This window comes from Solenopsis invicta, chromosome 5 (genome assembly GCF_016802725.1).
Source record: "Solenopsis invicta isolate M01_SB chromosome 5, UNIL_Sinv_3.0, whole genome shotgun sequence".
Classification (NCBI taxonomy): domain Eukaryota; kingdom Metazoa; phylum Arthropoda; class Insecta; order Hymenoptera; family Formicidae; genus Solenopsis; species Solenopsis invicta.
In genome coordinates this window covers 16,893,003-16,909,742 of record NC_052668.1, presented here as the reverse complement: position 1 = coordinate 16,909,742, position 16,740 = coordinate 16,893,003, and the positions used below count along the sequence as shown (strand labels likewise).

Here is a 16,740-nt window from a genome sequence, read left to right as displayed (position 1 = left end):
TTTTCTCCAACGGTTCAACGATCCATTCAGTATGAATCAGTCGAATTGTCACAAGATTTGAAAGAGAAATCAAGATACCTTGAAACGAGATAACACTTACGATATATTTTAAATGCACTAAATAGTTCTTTACTTTTATGGCAAGAAACATAATATTCAATAAAAATCTATTCTCAAAAATAATTTAGATTTATTTAAAATTTAAACAAAGTTTTGTTGACATTATCGAGAAAATAAATTAATTGCTTTATTTTGAATAGATTATGTTATATCGGTCTTTGAATGAAATTGTAGATTAAAATTGGTATTAATATTCAGTAATACATTGAAACAATAATTAGAAAAGATTAATGACAATCTTTTCTAATGTAAGGAAAAAAATTAATGAATGTTCCTTATCGAATTAGAAATACAAATAGAACCATTCTTCCACGATTTTTTTCTCAAAATTTTACAGCTTTATCTAGTAAGTTTTCACGAGTAGTTTTTTTTTAGTAAATTAAATTGAACGGCGATTAAATGAACCGTTGAGATTTATTCTTAACTTTATTTGCTTTTACTTTCCCTCGTCATAACAATAAATTATTATGTGTCAGGAACATTATAGCACATTACCATTTCATTATATGCATGAATAAATTAAATTGCCAATTGGCAATTTGTCCAAATACTTGAGGGCACAGTCACGGCCACGTAAGTGGTGAGATGACTATGATGCTCAAATGCTTTATCAATCACGGGAAAAGAATATGGTAAAAGCTAGAAAATCTAAAAATTTGCAAAGTGAACGAGTAGCAGCAAATACTTCTGTTTCCTTCGTAATGGATCTTTTAGTATTAAGTACTTAGTCTTTCCGAGGAGTACATCGTCCCGCGTTAATACCCTGATTTGGCCATGAGTGGGTATTTTCAGGAGCGCCGCGAGGCGTCGGGTATTTCCAACGTATGCCAAAAGCATCCTCGGCAACGAGAATGACCACGAGAAGCCAAAGCCAAAGAAGAAGAAAACGATGAGCTAAAAAGAAAATGACAAAGATTACGTGCACTGTACTATTTGTATACATACAATTTGAATCATTTAATTCTGAAATACTTTTTCTAAAAATAACGAGAATAAATGGCTAATAAATTAATTAAAAGATCTATGAGACTCGTAAAATCTATTTTATATACAATACATTATATTTAAAGTTGACCTCTTACTTTTATAACGATCTTTTTATAAATCCTTCAATTATGTAATTCTTAATATATGATAATTTTAGTTTTTTAAAGAATCTTTTTAGCTAGGCAATTTGAAATATCTGAATCCAAGATATTGATAAAAATTTGATAACAATGGAAGAAATTTTTGTGTTTTATGTTTTAAATTCTTTTAAAAAATTGAACGTTTACAACTATGTAAATATGTTTACTTCCAACGATATATATAATTAAAGATATTCTATTTCAAGATTTAAAATAGACTATCTCTTGATATAAGTTGCGGTAGACGAAGAACAGATAACTGCAGCGATGGTGTCGGCAACCCGCGTTAATGTCTAGATTAGGAGATGCTGGCTGTTCCGCAGGGATTTTCAAGAGAAGACGAACAAAAAGAATATGAAGATGAAGAAAGAAAGAAGAGGGAGAAGAGGACGATAATGACGGCGATGATGAGGAGCGATGCGTCGCGGCGCGCAAACGGCGTCGCCGCCGTTCTCGAACCGAGCGACGTCGTAGCCGTCCGGGCTTCCTGGTCCGCGTACCACCACCCGCGTGCTCATCGGCGTGAGGCGTGGGCAGCATCGCTGGCCAGCCCTCGAGACGTCTCGCGTGCCCATCTTCGGTAGCGTCGCGTATCGTGCCGCGGACGTTATATCTGGCGTCGCGACGCCCTCGGGCCTCAGCCGCTCCTCAGCCGCCCGTCGATTCACAACTCACCCTCACGGTTAGTAATAGATCCGTGAGATGTTCCTCTCTGTGCTTTCTCGATTGCTCGGAAGTTTAAACGCAATTGCAGTAATCAGAAGTGTTGGCAATAGAATCTAAAAAAGAAAAACAAAAACGTGTCAGTGTATAAATTAAAGAGTTCAATCTGAAGGACAAATTTAATTCTACGACACGATCAAAGTTCGGAGAAAGAAATTGGATTGATCTAAAGTGAATTAAAACATTCGAAGAACGTTGTGTCATCGTACATCAAATAGACTAATTTTTACAAAAAGAATTCTATAAATTGTATGGGAAAATAGTATGTAACGATCAATTACTTAAATATTGTAATTGATCAATACAAATTGTTTCCTTTATAAAATAACTAGAATTTTATTATTCAATTACAACAAATCTGAAAAAAATAACGTTATTTTAATTGATGCTTTAATAAAATGGTAATACAAGAATAATTAGAAGTCCTTCAGAAAGTATAAAAAATTAAATGAGTTCTTTTTCTTTATTTTATAAAGAAAAAATTACCATTTTATTGGAATTATATTATTGAAAAAAAAAAGTGAAATTCTTGAAAATTAAAATACAGTCAATTTTATAAGTATTAAACGCTGAGCTGTTTCTAATTGAGATATAATTAGACATTTACTCATAACTTCTGTAGCTGTCTTCGAACGAAAATAAATGCGATTATGTAAAATTATGCGAAAAAGGAATATCCTTGAAGAATGCAAGTGACATAAATTAAATAAAATTACATAAAAATTCGTTCATTCGGAAAAATCATAAAAAATTAGTTTGCAAATCGACGTATTCGATTCTAATCTAATAAATCAATTTTTTTTTACAGAGAAACTAAAACAGCAGCAAAATGTGTGATGACGAAGTAGCAGCCCTCGTTGTGGACAATGGTTCCGGCATGTGCAAAGCCGGCTTCGCCGGAGATGACGCTCCCCGCGCCGTCTTTCCTTCGATCGTCGGTCGACCTCGCCATCAAGGAGTGATGGTCGGTATGGGTCAGAAGGATAGCTATGTGGGTGACGAAGCTCAGAGCAAAAGAGGTATCCTGACTCTGAAATACCCGATCGAGCACGGTATCATCACCAATTGGGACGATATGGAGAAGATCTGGCACCACACCTTCTACAATGAATTGCGTGTTGCTCCGGAAGAACATCCCGTCCTTCTTACCGAAGCACCTTTAAACCCAAAAGCTAACCGTGAGAAGATGACGCAAATCATGTTTGAAACCTTCAACAGCCCGGCCATGTATGTCGCTATCCAGGCCGTCCTGTCCCTGTACGCTTCCGGTCGTACCACTGGTATCGTCCTGGACTCCGGTGACGGTGTCTCCCACACCGTACCCATTTATGAAGGTTACGCTCTTCCTCATGCCATCCTTCGTTTGGACTTGGCCGGTCGTGATCTTACCGATTACCTTATGAAGATCCTTACCGAGAGAGGCTACAGCTTCACCACCACGGCTGAGCGAGAAATCGTTCGTGACATCAAGGAAAAACTTTGCTACGTCGCCCTCGACTTCGAACAGGAAATGGCTACCGCTGCCGCCAGCACCTCCCTTGAGAAGAGCTACGAATTGCCTGATGGTCAGGTCATCACCATTGGTAACGAGAGGTTCCGTACACCCGAGGCTCTCTTCCAGCCTTCCTTCTTGGGTATGGAATCTTGCGGTATTCACGAGACCGTCTATAACTCCATCATGAAGTGCGACGTTGATATCCGTAAGGATCTCTATGCCAATAATGTCCTCTCCGGTGGTACCACCATGTATCCTGGTATCGCTGATCGTATGCAGAAGGAAATCACCGCTCTCGCGCCCTCAACCATCAAGATCAAGATCATTGCTCCTCCCGAGAGGAAGTACTCCGTATGGATCGGTGGTTCTATCCTGGCGTCTCTGTCCACCTTCCAACAGATGTGGATCTCCAAACAGGAGTACGATGAATCTGGCCCTGGCATTGTTCACCGCAAATGCTTCTAAACGCGTCATTGCACAATCGACGCAACATCGTAATTTTCGAAAAAACATCATCGAATCTCGGGGAGAACACACGAATATCATGCAGTTCTGGCCCGAGCAATCAAGCTGCTATGAGAAAACATCATCAGAGCATTATCATCGACTCTCAGTCCTTATCGGATCTCATCAAATCATTGTTGCAGCCCCGTTTATTGTTGCGCAAGCAACGGCGGCTTGGCTGATCATCGTCGCCGCAGCCTTTTATAAAACTGCGTTCGACAGCATCATTGCTCACTTAACGTCATCATCATGGCCGAGGTAGCGGTCGGCGAGATTGTCTCTCGTCACAGGACCTCTCTCGTGGTAGCCTGGACGTTATCAAGCATTGGAAAGGATCTTCGCATATATGAATGGACGCTACCAAGTGCATCTTTCGATCTACGAAAGGGACATTCTGGGCAGATGTGAGGCAGATGTGACACGCAGAGATCGACGAGATTATGCTTGGCAATGAGCTTCGAGACTACTTCGAGAAGGCCGCGCTCTATTCACTGTCACGCGAGCGTTCTCACCACCGTTCGAGAAATCGATCCTCTCTTAATACGTATTACATATTGATTATGTCTAGTCTGCTAATCAAAGCAACTAAGCATCTACCGATGTACTTCTATACTTTAATTTATTTTGTAAATATTATACATTATGTTATTATATATTGTTATACGATGTCAAAGTCAACTCAAATACACATTATATCACACTACTCTATCATTTCTATTATATAAACTCTTACATTACCTCACGTAAATTTTAGTTCAACTTTATCTGGTATCCTTGGCGCAGCAGTATCATACTTCATGTCTCATCCTCGAACTTCCTCGCCTTTTTAAGTATTTTCTTTCTATCTGTAAAATATGTCGCTATATAATAATATGAATTTTTAACGCTTCACATAAGAGCATATTTATAAACATTTACATCAAAAATAAGAAAGTGAATATAAATATATATAAATAAAATTATAAATTCAGTAATTGTAAGAGTATATAAAATCTCCAGTTTTTTCATTCTTATTCTTCCATCAATTAAACATTATTTGGGAGAAAAATGAAATTTACTCTGCACTTCATGAGCAGTCCTATGTATTATTTAACAATCGGTAGATGAATTTGCAGTTGAGCATTCTGATTTATGTTAGTTTTCTTGTATCGTTCTCATATCCAAATTTGTCTTCGATCACTGCGAAGTAGTGGCCTGCGCTATTTTAAAATAACTGTTATCGTTACGTGTATACGTAGTCAAGATGAGTAACCTTGGCCCAATACAACATTCATCCTAAACGAATTTATCACTATAGTTTATGTTTCTTTTTTCCTTGATAAAATTCTAATAACAAACATTTTTGCGTATCGCTTCAAGCTAGCAAACTTGCTAATCATCGCGATTACTTGAAGTAGATGAAGAAACATACAAATCAGCTTACACGCCACGAGTTATTATCTCGTGTTTTTCGTTAGTTATCGTCTCTAGAAACCTCTCGTAGGCGGTTTTCGAACGTTCCATTGATATTTAGGGACGAGAATCTCCGCGATAAAAGCGCTCGCGAAGCAGTTTATTTCGGTCGCATCGCATAATCTCAAAATACTTCTGCTAACTTGTAATATCCGTAGGAACATGATTCTTGCTTCTAGCAGGACTTTCTCGATCTCTTCCGTTTTTTACTTGTGTATAATCATTACATTTTTTTAATGAAAAGAAAAAAGAAGATAATTAAACAATAATTCCATACAAACTTGTGATTATAAGTTTAAACTAAATGTGAAAAATTATTAAGATTGCGAAATATGTATTTCGAATAATATAAAAATCTTCTTATACAGAACTTCTATAATATCAATACTGCATTTTAAAAGAGAAAAAAAATCAGCATGTACACGTATATAAACTTGTCAAAAAATATTCTACGGAGTTTTTTATAAAATAAAGTAGTCTGTTCAAATTAGGTATTCAAAAATATTTTTGCAGGCGGTATTATATTATTTAAAGCGAAAGAACAAGAGAGAGAGAGAGAGAGAGAGAGAGAGAGAGAGAGAGACACAGCAAGTATTACTTGATGCAAAATTAACTCTTAGTTAAACGTGACTAATTATAAAATAACGGGTGTAAATAGGAGGAAAAAAAATTAAATAGCTTGGGTTAATTCACCTCAAAGCGGCATTTGGATGCAGCGCAGGAGCGCATCGCGCGGTATTTCCAAAGTGGTAAAGCGTATTCCTCGATCCGCTTAGGGGCTGCGACCGCCTAGTTCGGCGAGCGTCGCGACGCCTCGCGAGGCGATGCCTTTTTCGTGCCTGTCGGGCAAGCACCATCCCACGAAAATGCGGGGGCGTCCAGACGAGAGCATATAATTGACGTCGCGACGCCGCTAAGGCACAGACGCCGCTCCACCTCTGTCCCGTGCACGGTACGTAGACATAGTATCACGAATTTCCGCTTCACTGCCGAGTACATATCTTTCCCTCCTCGAAGAACACAATTGTTTTCTGCCTGGTCCAGCGACACCTTATCAGAACATTCGCGTGTTATAGTGATTAGCAAATAAAAGTGATTAAGCTGCCGTACCATTAGGATTATTCGAGGTAACCAGCAATGCAGAGTAACAACTTTATTATTTGTCTTAAGTTATATTTAATCAAGATTATAAAGTTAAAGTTGTTGAATGCTCTTCAGCATTTTGCTATAATCATCATAGAATCATCTCAATTGAATAACATCTAAGATAGAAAAAAAATTTGCTTGTATACTGTTATTGTTCGTAATTAAAAACTACAAATAAGATTTCCCTCTGTCTAAAATATTTTATTTTTAATTAAAAAAAAAAAAGGATTTATATTTAATTAAAGAATCCAATTTGTTAACATTAATTGTTTAAATTAAATTTACAAGTTTTTTATATTTACTGAGCTTTTACTTTTATTACTTACCCCTTTAATTTTCGTTATTCTTTATAATATTTTCTTTTCATTTTTCTTTTCGATAAGTTAGATTAATATATTTGGATAAAATTTTTAGAAATATTCAATAATATTAAAAGATTTATACGCTAAAATTATAGACATCCTATCTATTTTTTTATTTAATATGCTACTTGCCTAAAAAAAGTTCTTTGACCCATTGCTGAATCCTCGGAAGAAGTTCAAGTTCGCAGTGTTCTCCATTGAGATTGATTCTTGGCGTATTGTCAAGTTGTTTGCATCCATTGCATCCATAGGTACATATATTTTTCGTTTTGATAACAGGCAAAAGACGAATCCTATTCCCAAAAATTAATCTTAATGTTTGATTATAGCGTTTTAACATATTAATTTTAATAACATTGCTTATATTTGTTAAATAACATTTGAGGATATAAAAATATTCTAGATAAAGTTAAAAGCACATATAAATTAAATTTTGTTAACTTGTTAACTACAATATTAAATATTCATTCTAATAATGTTAAATAGCACTTAAAAATAATTGTTGTATAAATCAATAAAATATTTTTGTAATATTGATCATTTTAGTGTAATAATTAATAAATTCTTTTTGCAAAGTTTCATAAGAAAATTTTAAATACAAGCAAATTTAAATTTAGTTAATAAAGTGTAAATAAAAAAATTATTTTATAATAAAAAGAATAAAAAGAAAATTATTTGATATTTTATAACGCTTTGAAATTCAGGCTTACACAACTTATAGAAGAAAACCGAGAGTATGATCCAAATAACCAAAGCTGCAAAAATCATTTAACAAAAATCAAAATCAAAAACATCTTAATGTTTCATTTACTTATGCCAGAAAATATTTAATAATTCACTCAAATAAATCAAATATATTACAAGTTTATGAATCTTTTTCGATGACCATAAAAGGGCTCATCTCCTGTGGATCATACCCCTTGCGTCTTCTCTCTATTGGTTCCTAAAATTACTCATTCTTCTAAGGATTGCTTCCCTCAACGTCAGTTAACTTTAAACATAGCTCGACCGCCTCCCTTGAGTTCTTTCTAGAATTACAACCGGCGAAATACGGAGTTAAGATTAGCGTTAACGTTAAACTATTACAACAGGTGAAATAACAAGTTAGGATCAACGTTAACACTAAATTAACGTTACCGATGCCGACAAAAATACACGCTAACATTGGATAAACAGTTATTTCTTCATGGTTGCGCTCATAGTCGTATAGTTGAGGTCTTCAGCCGTACAATCGCGTTAGTCCTTTTTCGTGGACAGGCATAATTTTGGCACGCTCGCCGTTGCCTTGCAGCGGGACGTTATGTTTTATCCGTCGTCGGCTACGGCGGCGGCGGCAGCAGCGGCAGCGTCAGCCACCATAATCGTCGCTTGAACTTATTAGGGAGCGTCCGTCGGCCGTACGTCTAAAGTTAGCGACGCGCTGGGTGAAAATAGCGCCGCGACGCCGGGGCCGCTTTGCCTATCGCTTTATAGGCAACTAGGTCAATTCTGGCTTCGTGCAACGCTCACCAAGAATCAGCTTTATCGGAGAACCCTCAAAATTCGCTTGAATATCATCAACTGTATAAAACTTCTTTTTGAATAATTCCTAAATATTCAAGTTTGAGATCTCCAAATTTTTAAATAATTTAGACGTTCTGTTTGTGAAGGTTTATTTCTTCCTCGAAAAAGATTTGAAAAACCTGCAATTAAAATTGTAATTAGATATCAAATAATACTTCAATACATATTAATATTTATTTTTAATACTTATATCATTATTCTTTAATTTTAAACACTAATAATTTAAATTCTGCTCCTATTAGCCTTCTTTTAATTCTCAATTATTACAATAATTTAAACGTTTCATTTACAGAAAAAATGCATATCTTAAAGCAGAATTATTTATTCAATTAATATTTTTTTAGTTATAAGTGTAATTAATTTTTTTTCACGGGAAAATATAAAAAAAAGTTTATACGAGCTACTTTTAATTTAATTTTGCCTTTTATAATATATTTATTGTTAATAGAATGATGGATACTTGTATAATATATTTGTATAATATATAATAGAATAATGATATTTGTATAATATTTTAAATTATAGTATTATAACTTATTCATTCGATAAAATTTTCATTAGTACATTAAATGAGAGAAGATGTCAGTAAGACAATACATTTTCAGAAAAAACAAAAATTTATGATATTAAAACTATACAGCGATCAACTATAACAGATTATCGTACCAATACAGAATTGATAACAGACTAAGAAAGATATTTTCATTTGTTACAGAGCGTTGAAATCGAAAAAAAGCAACAATGTGTGACGACGAAGTAGCTGCCCTGGTCGTAGACAATGGCTCCGGCATGTGTAAAGCCGGTTTCGCCGGAGACGACGCTCCTCGCGCCGTCTTTCCCTCAATCGTCGGTCGGCCTCGCCATCAGGGAGTGATGGTCGGTATGGGTCAGAAGGACAGCTATGTGGGTGACGAAGCTCAGAGCAAAAGAGGTATTCTGACTCTGAAATACCCGATCGAGCACGGTATCATCACCAATTGGGATGATATGGAGAAGATCTGGCACCACACCTTTTACAACGAATTGCGTGTTGCTCCGGAAGAACATCCCGTCCTTCTTACCGAAGCACCCCTAAACCCAAAAGCTAATCGTGAGAAGATGACGCAAATTATGTTCGAAACCTTCAACAGCCCGGCCATGTATGTCGCTATCCAGGCCGTCCTGTCCCTGTACGCTTCCGGTCGTACCACTGGTATCGTCCTGGACTCCGGTGACGGTGTCTCCCACACGGTACCCATCTATGAAGGTTACGCTCTGCCCCATGCCATCCTCCGTTTGGACTTGGCCGGTCGCGATCTTACCGATTATCTCATGAAGATCCTCACCGAGAGAGGCTACAGCTTCACCACCACGGCTGAGCGAGAAATCGTTCGTGACATCAAAGAGAAGCTCTGCTACGTCGCCCTGGACTTCGAACAGGAAATGGCTACCGCTGCCGCCAGCACCTCCCTCGAGAAGAGCTACGAATTGCCTGATGGTCAAGTCATCACCATTGGTAACGAGAGGTTCCGTACTCCTGAGGCCCTCTTCCAACCTTCCTTCCTGGGTATGGAATCTTGCGGTATCCACGAAACCGTCTACAACTCCATCATGAAGTGCGACGTCGATATCCGTAAGGATCTTTACGCCAACAACGTTCTCTCTGGTGGTACCACCATGTACCCCGGTATCGCTGATCGTATGCAAAAGGAAATCACCGCTCTTGCGCCCTCGACTATCAAGATCAAGATCATCGCTCCCCCTGAGAGGAAGTACTCCGTATGGATCGGTGGTTCCATCTTGGCCTCCCTGTCCACCTTCCAACAGATGTGGATCTCCAAACAGGAGTATGACGAATCTGGCCCTGGCATCGTCCACCGCAAGTGCTTCTAAGCAATTACGCTCGATGCTATTCACTATTACTATTGTTATTATTGCTATACACCTTTGCCTAAGATGTACCGTTCACTGCCGCATTGCTTCGTCTAGTTGGGTCTCCGTTAGTCGAATACTATTGTCGTTACTATTGATCCGTGGCGGCGAGTCTTTTACCAACAACTATCATACGAGCATATACGTCATCTTTTGTATATAAGTTTACGTCTATGGAATAAATCGATCTTATATTCTCTCTTACAGCCGTTCAATTCATAATTTTCACTCTTCAATACCCTTATATTAACACAAATCTGTGATCAGTAGTATTTAAATGAATTAATAGTTCATATTAATGGACTTTTTGCGGAATATTTCTTAAACAATCATATAAAGCAGTTTCGGCCTATTAGTTAAATAAATTAATCATTCAGTCAATTTAAAAATGAGAATAATCTATTAATTTCTTGATATAAATAAATATAATAATTTTTAAATATTTACTCTCTTTTGCATCATAAAATTATACTATATAAAACTACAAATAAGTGGAGATGCACTTATATGCTTTGTAAATCGTAACTATAGTTTATACCTAGGACCTATATAAAATTCTAGGTAAAGAGAAAAACACTAAAAGCTATTAAAAATTAATAATTGTTAAAATATTTTTTATTAAAGTTTCAGAATTTTTAAATGATGGGATAAAATCAATAAGTAAATAATTATAATAAGCATGAAATCTTTATAGGAAGGAATTCGAGATTTGTAACATGAAACTATTATTTTAGAAAACTGCATGTAAGTGCATTCTGTACATATTGCATTATCAAAATTATCGTTGCTTTTTATTGATATATTATAACTTTAATTTGAAGATAAAACGATAAATTTAGTTATGATAGAACCATGTATTTCTTCAAGTTCATTTTTTAGCTTATTTATAATTTTGCATTAAAATGTATTCGTATATATTAATATGTATATGTGTGTGTGTGTGTGTGTGTGTGTGTGTGTGTGTGTGTGTGTGTGTGTGTACGTGTGTGTCTGTGCATTAACCACATTAACAAACATACAGTTACATAAAACATAAAGCATAATCGACATTATATAAAGTATAGGGTTTCTCGAAAATCTGGTTGCATTCCAAATGCTCGAAATCTAACGTGCAATTGTGTGATATAACACATTTTTTGGCAAAAATAATACAATATATAATTAGAAATACAACTAGAAAAAGATGGCTATACTAAATAAGTCAATAATATTAGACACTATTACAATATTATACATATTATACATACAAGAAATCGAAAATAATAATTTTGTGAACGAACGCTTAAATTGTTGGAAGATTTTGTTCTATAATTAATTAGAAATTATGAATTCTTTCAAGCCTTTAGGTCTCAACAAATTAATGGACAAATATGCAATCAATTTCATTGATAAACGTAAGAGGATAATCTTTTTCCAATAGATGCAATCATAATTTTTCTAGATAATTAAATTCTGATAAAGGATTTTACTCTTGACATGAGAAATCCTTTACAACGTAAAAAATGAAATAACAATTTACCTTCAGTGTTTTTGTTGATGAAGATCTGGTTGCTGTTCGTATTCATATCGAAGCTATTCTGATGATTACGACCGAACATAATGATAACGAACGAGAGATGTTCGACAACAAAAGATGCGCCCTTTCGGGGTTGAAACTCGACAATGCGAATCGACATCAGCATCGGCTTTACCGGCGATGCAAAAAGGTAGAAGAGGGGATCACTGCGATGGCTCGAGCAAACCAGTCGCCCCGTGCACCTGCCAATTATAACAAATTGCAATTAGCTATTTTATCCGCTGTATTATAGCGATTTTCTCCTGTTAAATGCTAACATGCTTGAATATCATAAGGACGCTGCCAATATTAACAAACCATTATACGCGCCAAGAATGCGAGTTATTATTCTTGGCAGCGCACTCTTGACCATTTAATGAATATCTTTGTGCTGCCAAAAAAACGACAACTAAAGACGAAAGTATTTATTTTTCAGATAATTAATCCACTAATTAAACCTGTTACTTCACTCTAAAGAAAGAGATTTATCTCGCGCAATCGTGATCGTAATTGTGTCTAAAAATAAAAAGCAAGATGCTACCTCAAGATTTTTTTATCATAGTGAAGATTACAAAATTCTACTTTTCTGAAATCGAAGTAATTTTATTTAAACCTTTCATGCTTAATTCTTTAAAAACTTTAATTTTTAAAAATTTATTTTTTTCGAGAGAGTGAGAGAGATTAAAAGTATTTTTAGTTTTTATTTTATAAAGCCTGATCCTCGAAGAGTCCTTCATTTTTTTAAATCCTTTATGTTTTGCTTGGATCTCCATTGGTTTCCCTCTATAGTCGCTTCTTCGATAGTGAAATTCTATTCATTAAATTTCACTATCAATCTTTCCAAATCTTATCCTTTGTTTTTCTCTTATAATTAAAGAATCATCCCTTCGCCGAGGTCCGAGATAACAGTCGACGGCCCTGTCGCGTAACGAGTCCTTATTTGGATCTGGGGGGCCGTCGGCCACCACCGCGTCGTCGTCGTAGTCGCCGCCGTCGTACCATGCCCGACGTCTTTCTCCCTCTCCCTCCACTGCTCTCTTCTTTAGGGCGAACTAAGGACTAGACTCTAATGGGCGGCGCGGGCTCTCGGCCCGATGTTAACGCGGATAGCCGATTTCCATGTAAGGGGCGGATCGCTATTTTCGGCCGCCGACCGATATGGATAAAGGGACCCCACGGAGCCGGTACTGCGCCACTTGCCACTCTCGCCAGCCTCTTGCACGACGTTACACTCTACCCTAAGCGATCGCCGCCGATCTCTCTCCCTCGACTCTAACACCAGCGGTAAATCGCCGTTATTTTTTGCAATCGCGAATCACATCAATCACCCCTTGATTCACGCGCATCATCTTCAGGAATCTTTTCCGATTAGTCTTAGCTTCGCTAAGATCGCGAGAATCTTTGATACCGGATTACAAGATCGGTAGTGATTTGAATAACGGTGCTGAATTAAAGCTCAGAGAACTTTTGAGTGTCGAAAGGGCTCATCAGGATCGATCAAATGGTAGTTTCCGAGAATCCTTAAAGAGAACTGTGCGAACCAAGTGAGGTTTGCGTAATTGTGAAGTGGTACCTGTGAATGTGCATAAGTGAATATTTAAACACAATAGTATTATAAAGTTATTGGCAGTCCCCTGTCATTTTGAATTTTTACAAACAAAATTTTATATTTTTCATATTTTTAAAGCAATATAAAATTAGCTTTCTCATTTTTAGTTTAATTGTTAACTCATACATGTCGTAATTATTAATTTAATAAGTTGATCAAGGAATATTTAATTATTACATTTCATTATCGTAATTAATAATAACGAGTTACCTCTTGCAAAATATTTCTCTGCATTTCTCGGTGTAAATTCGCAGAAAGTAACAGCCAATCAAGATGTGTGACGATGATGTTGCGGCATTAGTCGTGGACAATGGGTCCGGTATGTGCAAGGCTGGATTCGCGGGGGATGATGCACCACGCGCTGTGTTTCCCAGCATCGTCGGTCGTCCTCGTCATCAGGTTGGTCAAAATAATGATTTTTTTTCATTTAGAATCATCCATTTAATATAAATATTGTAAATCTATTTAAAAAAAACATGATAACATTAATTATTTTAGCAATTTAAAATTAAATTTTTTTTAATAATGTAATAAATATATAACAGATTTTTTAACAAAATCTTTCAACTGAAACTAAGAAACTTAATTTTCCACCCCATCCAGGGTGTGATGGTCGGTATGGGTCAAAAAGACAGTTATGTTGGCGACGAGGCGCAAAGTAAGAGAGGTATATTGACACTAAAGTATCCTATAGAACATGGCATTATTACTAATTGGGATGACATGGAGAAAATCTGGCATCACACTTTCTACAACGAATTGCGTGTCGCTCCGGAGGAACACCCCGTTCTTCTTACCGAAGCGCCGCTAAATCCAAAAGCTAATCGCGAGAAGATGACGCAAATCATGTTCGAAACCTTCAACAGCCCGGCCATGTACGTTGCCATCCAGGCCGTCCTGTCTCTTTACGCCTCTGGACGTACCACCGGTATCGTCTTGGACTCCGGTGATGGGGTCTCTCACACCGTACCCATTTACGAGGGTTACGCTCTTCCCCATGCCATCCTTCGTCTGGATTTGGCCGGTCGCGATCTTACCGATTACCTCATGAAAATCCTCACCGAAAGAGGCTACAGCTTCACCACTACGGCTGAACGAGAAATTGTCCGCGACATCAAGGAGAAGCTCTGCTACGTCGCTCTCGACTTCGAACAGGAAATGGCTACCGCTGCCGCCAGCACCTCCCTTGAGAAGAGCTATGAGTTACCCGACGGTCAGGTCATCACTATCGGTAATGAGAGGTTCCGTTGTCCCGAAGCTCTTTTCCAGCCTTCCTTCCTGGGTATGGAGTCTTGTGGTATCCACGAGACCGTCTACAACTCCATCATGAAGTGCGACGTCGATATCCGCAAAGATCTCTATGCTAATACTGTCCTTTCCGGTGGTACCACGATGTATCCTGGTATCGCTGATCGTATGCAGAAGGAGATTACCGCTCTTGCGCCTTCCACCATCAAAATCAAGATCATCGCTCCTCCAGAGAGAAAGTACTCCGTATGGATCGGCGGTTCCATCCTGGCCTCTCTGTCCACCTTCCAACAAATGTGGATCTCTAAACAAGAATATGATGAGTCCGGTCCGGGTATTGTCCATCGCAAGTGCTTCTAAAGACACCGTGAAGTCAATCATATTCACCAGCACCTTCAACACGATTCTTTTCTTTCTCTTCTTTCCATTCTTTTCTACGCACATAATCATACTTCATTACACAACATTCATCATGACATTAAAATGCAAGAAAAGAAGAGGAAGAGAAGAGAGGGGTAGAAAGAGAGCGAGGGAGAGAGAAAAAGAAAGATATAGACAGCAAAATAAGAGCAGTTATTCAAGTGCCTTTATGCTACACATTTACCAAACTTTACTGTACTGTACTGTAGTTTATACAACATGACTGTATGTTTGTGAACGTTAATTAATTTGATAGTCACCTCAACCAAGCAATGAGTTCTCCTCAATCCAATACGATCATTCGTACACATACACGCATATACGTAACATATATACATATGTATACATACACATATACGTATTATACATGAAGACACATACTCGCTCGCTGATGATTGCATAAGTTTGACATTTGCGACACCTGTAAAGATAATTATCGATAACAACGAAAGACATGGACAACCATTATCGACGTCGGCTCATATTGCTGCCCGGCGGATTGTTCTTCTTATTGTACCTTACGATTATAATGATGGTAATAAAATCATATGTTATGTAATAATTATGCACTATAACTATATGACCTGGGACAAAAAATTTTAATGAAATTTTGATATTTTGTTGAATTTTATGTTTTTAATCAATAATATTTTACCAAAATTTCTACAATTCTAATAAACCTTTTCTTACAATTTTAATAAAATGTCATTAATTTGTCATTATGAAATATCTGCAATTTTTCGTTGCAATTTCATCAAAAATTCATTACAATTTCAATAAAAAGTCATTAATTCATCAATACAAACTATCTGCTTTTTTTCATTGCAATTTCAAAAAAATTTATTATAATTTCAATAAAATCTTTTTATTAAATAGTATTTAAATAATATTAATAATTTTTTGTTAAAAATTTATTATATTCTCATTAAAGTGTCATCTGCTTAAACATAAAAAATAATCTTTTGAGTAAAATGTTAATTAAAATTTTGTTGCATATTTAATGAAACTTCATCAAGTCTAATGAAACATCAAGTTCATTAAAATTTTAATAAAATTTTGTTAAAATTTTCTACCAAAAAATCTTATATTAATATTGTTTTTATATGATACATTTGCACATATAAATATTATATCCATTATATTGTATTAAATGAAAACATTGCATTAAAAGAAAAGTACAAAATAATATAATTAAAATAAATTCACAGTTATTGTTAACCAAGGGTTCAACTGTAAATGATCTGAAATTTAGCAGAAAATCTTATTTTAGTAGCAGAAAATGCTACTGTAAGAAATAAATATATAAATATACATGTCTATATTGCATTTGGATTGTGTTAGCCCATAAATGGCCATCGGCTGCGTATCTTGAGCAGTTGTTTCATTGCATTCGTTATATTTGGCATACACCATGTGCCAGCCACGTGTTGTGGTCGCCTCGCATACGGTTGGGAAGGGGGAATGTACGTAACTCAATAGGAGCGAGCAAAAGTGCAAGCGCACGA

General features: G+C 36.4%; 5 protein-coding genes and 1 long non-coding RNA gene across 8 annotated transcripts; 4 read left to right on the top strand and 2 right to left on the bottom strand.

Moving 5' to 3' along the window:
- The first annotated feature begins 1,698 nt into the window (after positions 1 to 1,698).
- Positions 1,699 to 4,673, top strand: LOC105205812 (actin-5, muscle-specific). The gene is made up of 2 exons (XM_011175332.3): positions 1,699 to 1,929; positions 2,779 to 4,673. The coding sequence occupies exon 2, from the start codon at positions 2,800 to 2,802 to the stop codon at positions 3,928 to 3,930; it is 1,131 nt and encodes a 376-aa protein (XP_011173634.1). The 5' UTR covers positions 1,699 to 1,929; positions 2,779 to 2,799; the 3' UTR covers positions 3,931 to 4,673.
- Positions 4,674 to 6,114: 1,441 nt separating this feature from the next.
- On the bottom strand, positions 6,115 to 7,329 carry LOC113003232. The gene is made up of 2 exons (XM_026131869.2): positions 7,062 to 7,329; positions 6,115 to 6,471 (listed from the first exon to the last, which is right to left on the bottom strand). Exons 1-2 carry the CDS (start codon positions 7,267 to 7,269, stop codon positions 6,335 to 6,337), a joined length of 345 nt encoding a protein of 114 aa, XP_025987654.1. The 5' UTR covers positions 7,270 to 7,329; the 3' UTR covers positions 6,115 to 6,334.
- LOC105205817 (actin-5, muscle-specific) lies at positions 6,276 to 10,607 on the top strand. The gene is made up of 2 exons (XM_011175339.3): positions 6,276 to 6,373; positions 9,208 to 10,607. Exon 2 carries the CDS (start codon positions 9,234 to 9,236, stop codon positions 10,362 to 10,364), a length of 1,131 nt encoding a protein of 376 aa, XP_011173641.1. The 5' UTR covers positions 6,276 to 6,373; positions 9,208 to 9,233; the 3' UTR covers positions 10,365 to 10,607.
- LOC120357719 lies at positions 8,067 to 12,069 on the bottom strand. The gene is made up of 2 exons (XR_005574738.1): positions 11,923 to 12,069; positions 8,067 to 8,611 (listed from the first exon to the last, which is right to left on the bottom strand). It is a non-coding gene; the product is annotated as an uncharacterized LOC120357719 (long non-coding RNA).
- Positions 10,896 to 13,238, top strand: LOC113003233. The gene is made up of 3 exons (XM_026131871.2): positions 10,896 to 11,797; positions 11,946 to 12,109; positions 12,836 to 13,238. The coding sequence occupies exons 1-3, from the start codon at positions 11,728 to 11,730 to the stop codon at positions 13,019 to 13,021; spliced, it is 420 nt and encodes a 139-aa protein (XP_025987656.2). The 5' UTR covers positions 10,896 to 11,727; the 3' UTR covers positions 13,022 to 13,238.
- LOC105205816 (actin, muscle) lies at positions 13,007 to 15,797 on the top strand. Of its 3 annotated transcripts, none has more exons than XM_011175337.3 (3): positions 13,007 to 13,242; positions 13,822 to 13,966; positions 14,171 to 15,797. In XM_011175337.3, the coding sequence occupies exons 2-3, from the start codon at positions 13,841 to 13,843 to the stop codon at positions 15,173 to 15,175; spliced, it is 1,131 nt and encodes a 376-aa protein (XP_011173639.1). In that variant the 5' UTR covers positions 13,007 to 13,242; positions 13,822 to 13,840; the 3' UTR covers positions 15,176 to 15,797. The 3 variants fall into 3 exon arrangements, with proteins under 3 accessions (XP_011173639.1, XP_039304943.1, XP_039304942.1); XM_039449009.1 differs by lacking the exon at positions 13,007 to 13,242 and adding an exon at positions 13,274 to 13,462; XM_039449008.1 differs by lacking the exon at positions 13,007 to 13,242 and adding an exon at positions 13,327 to 13,547.
- The last annotated feature ends 943 nt before the right edge of the window (positions 15,798 to 16,740 follow it).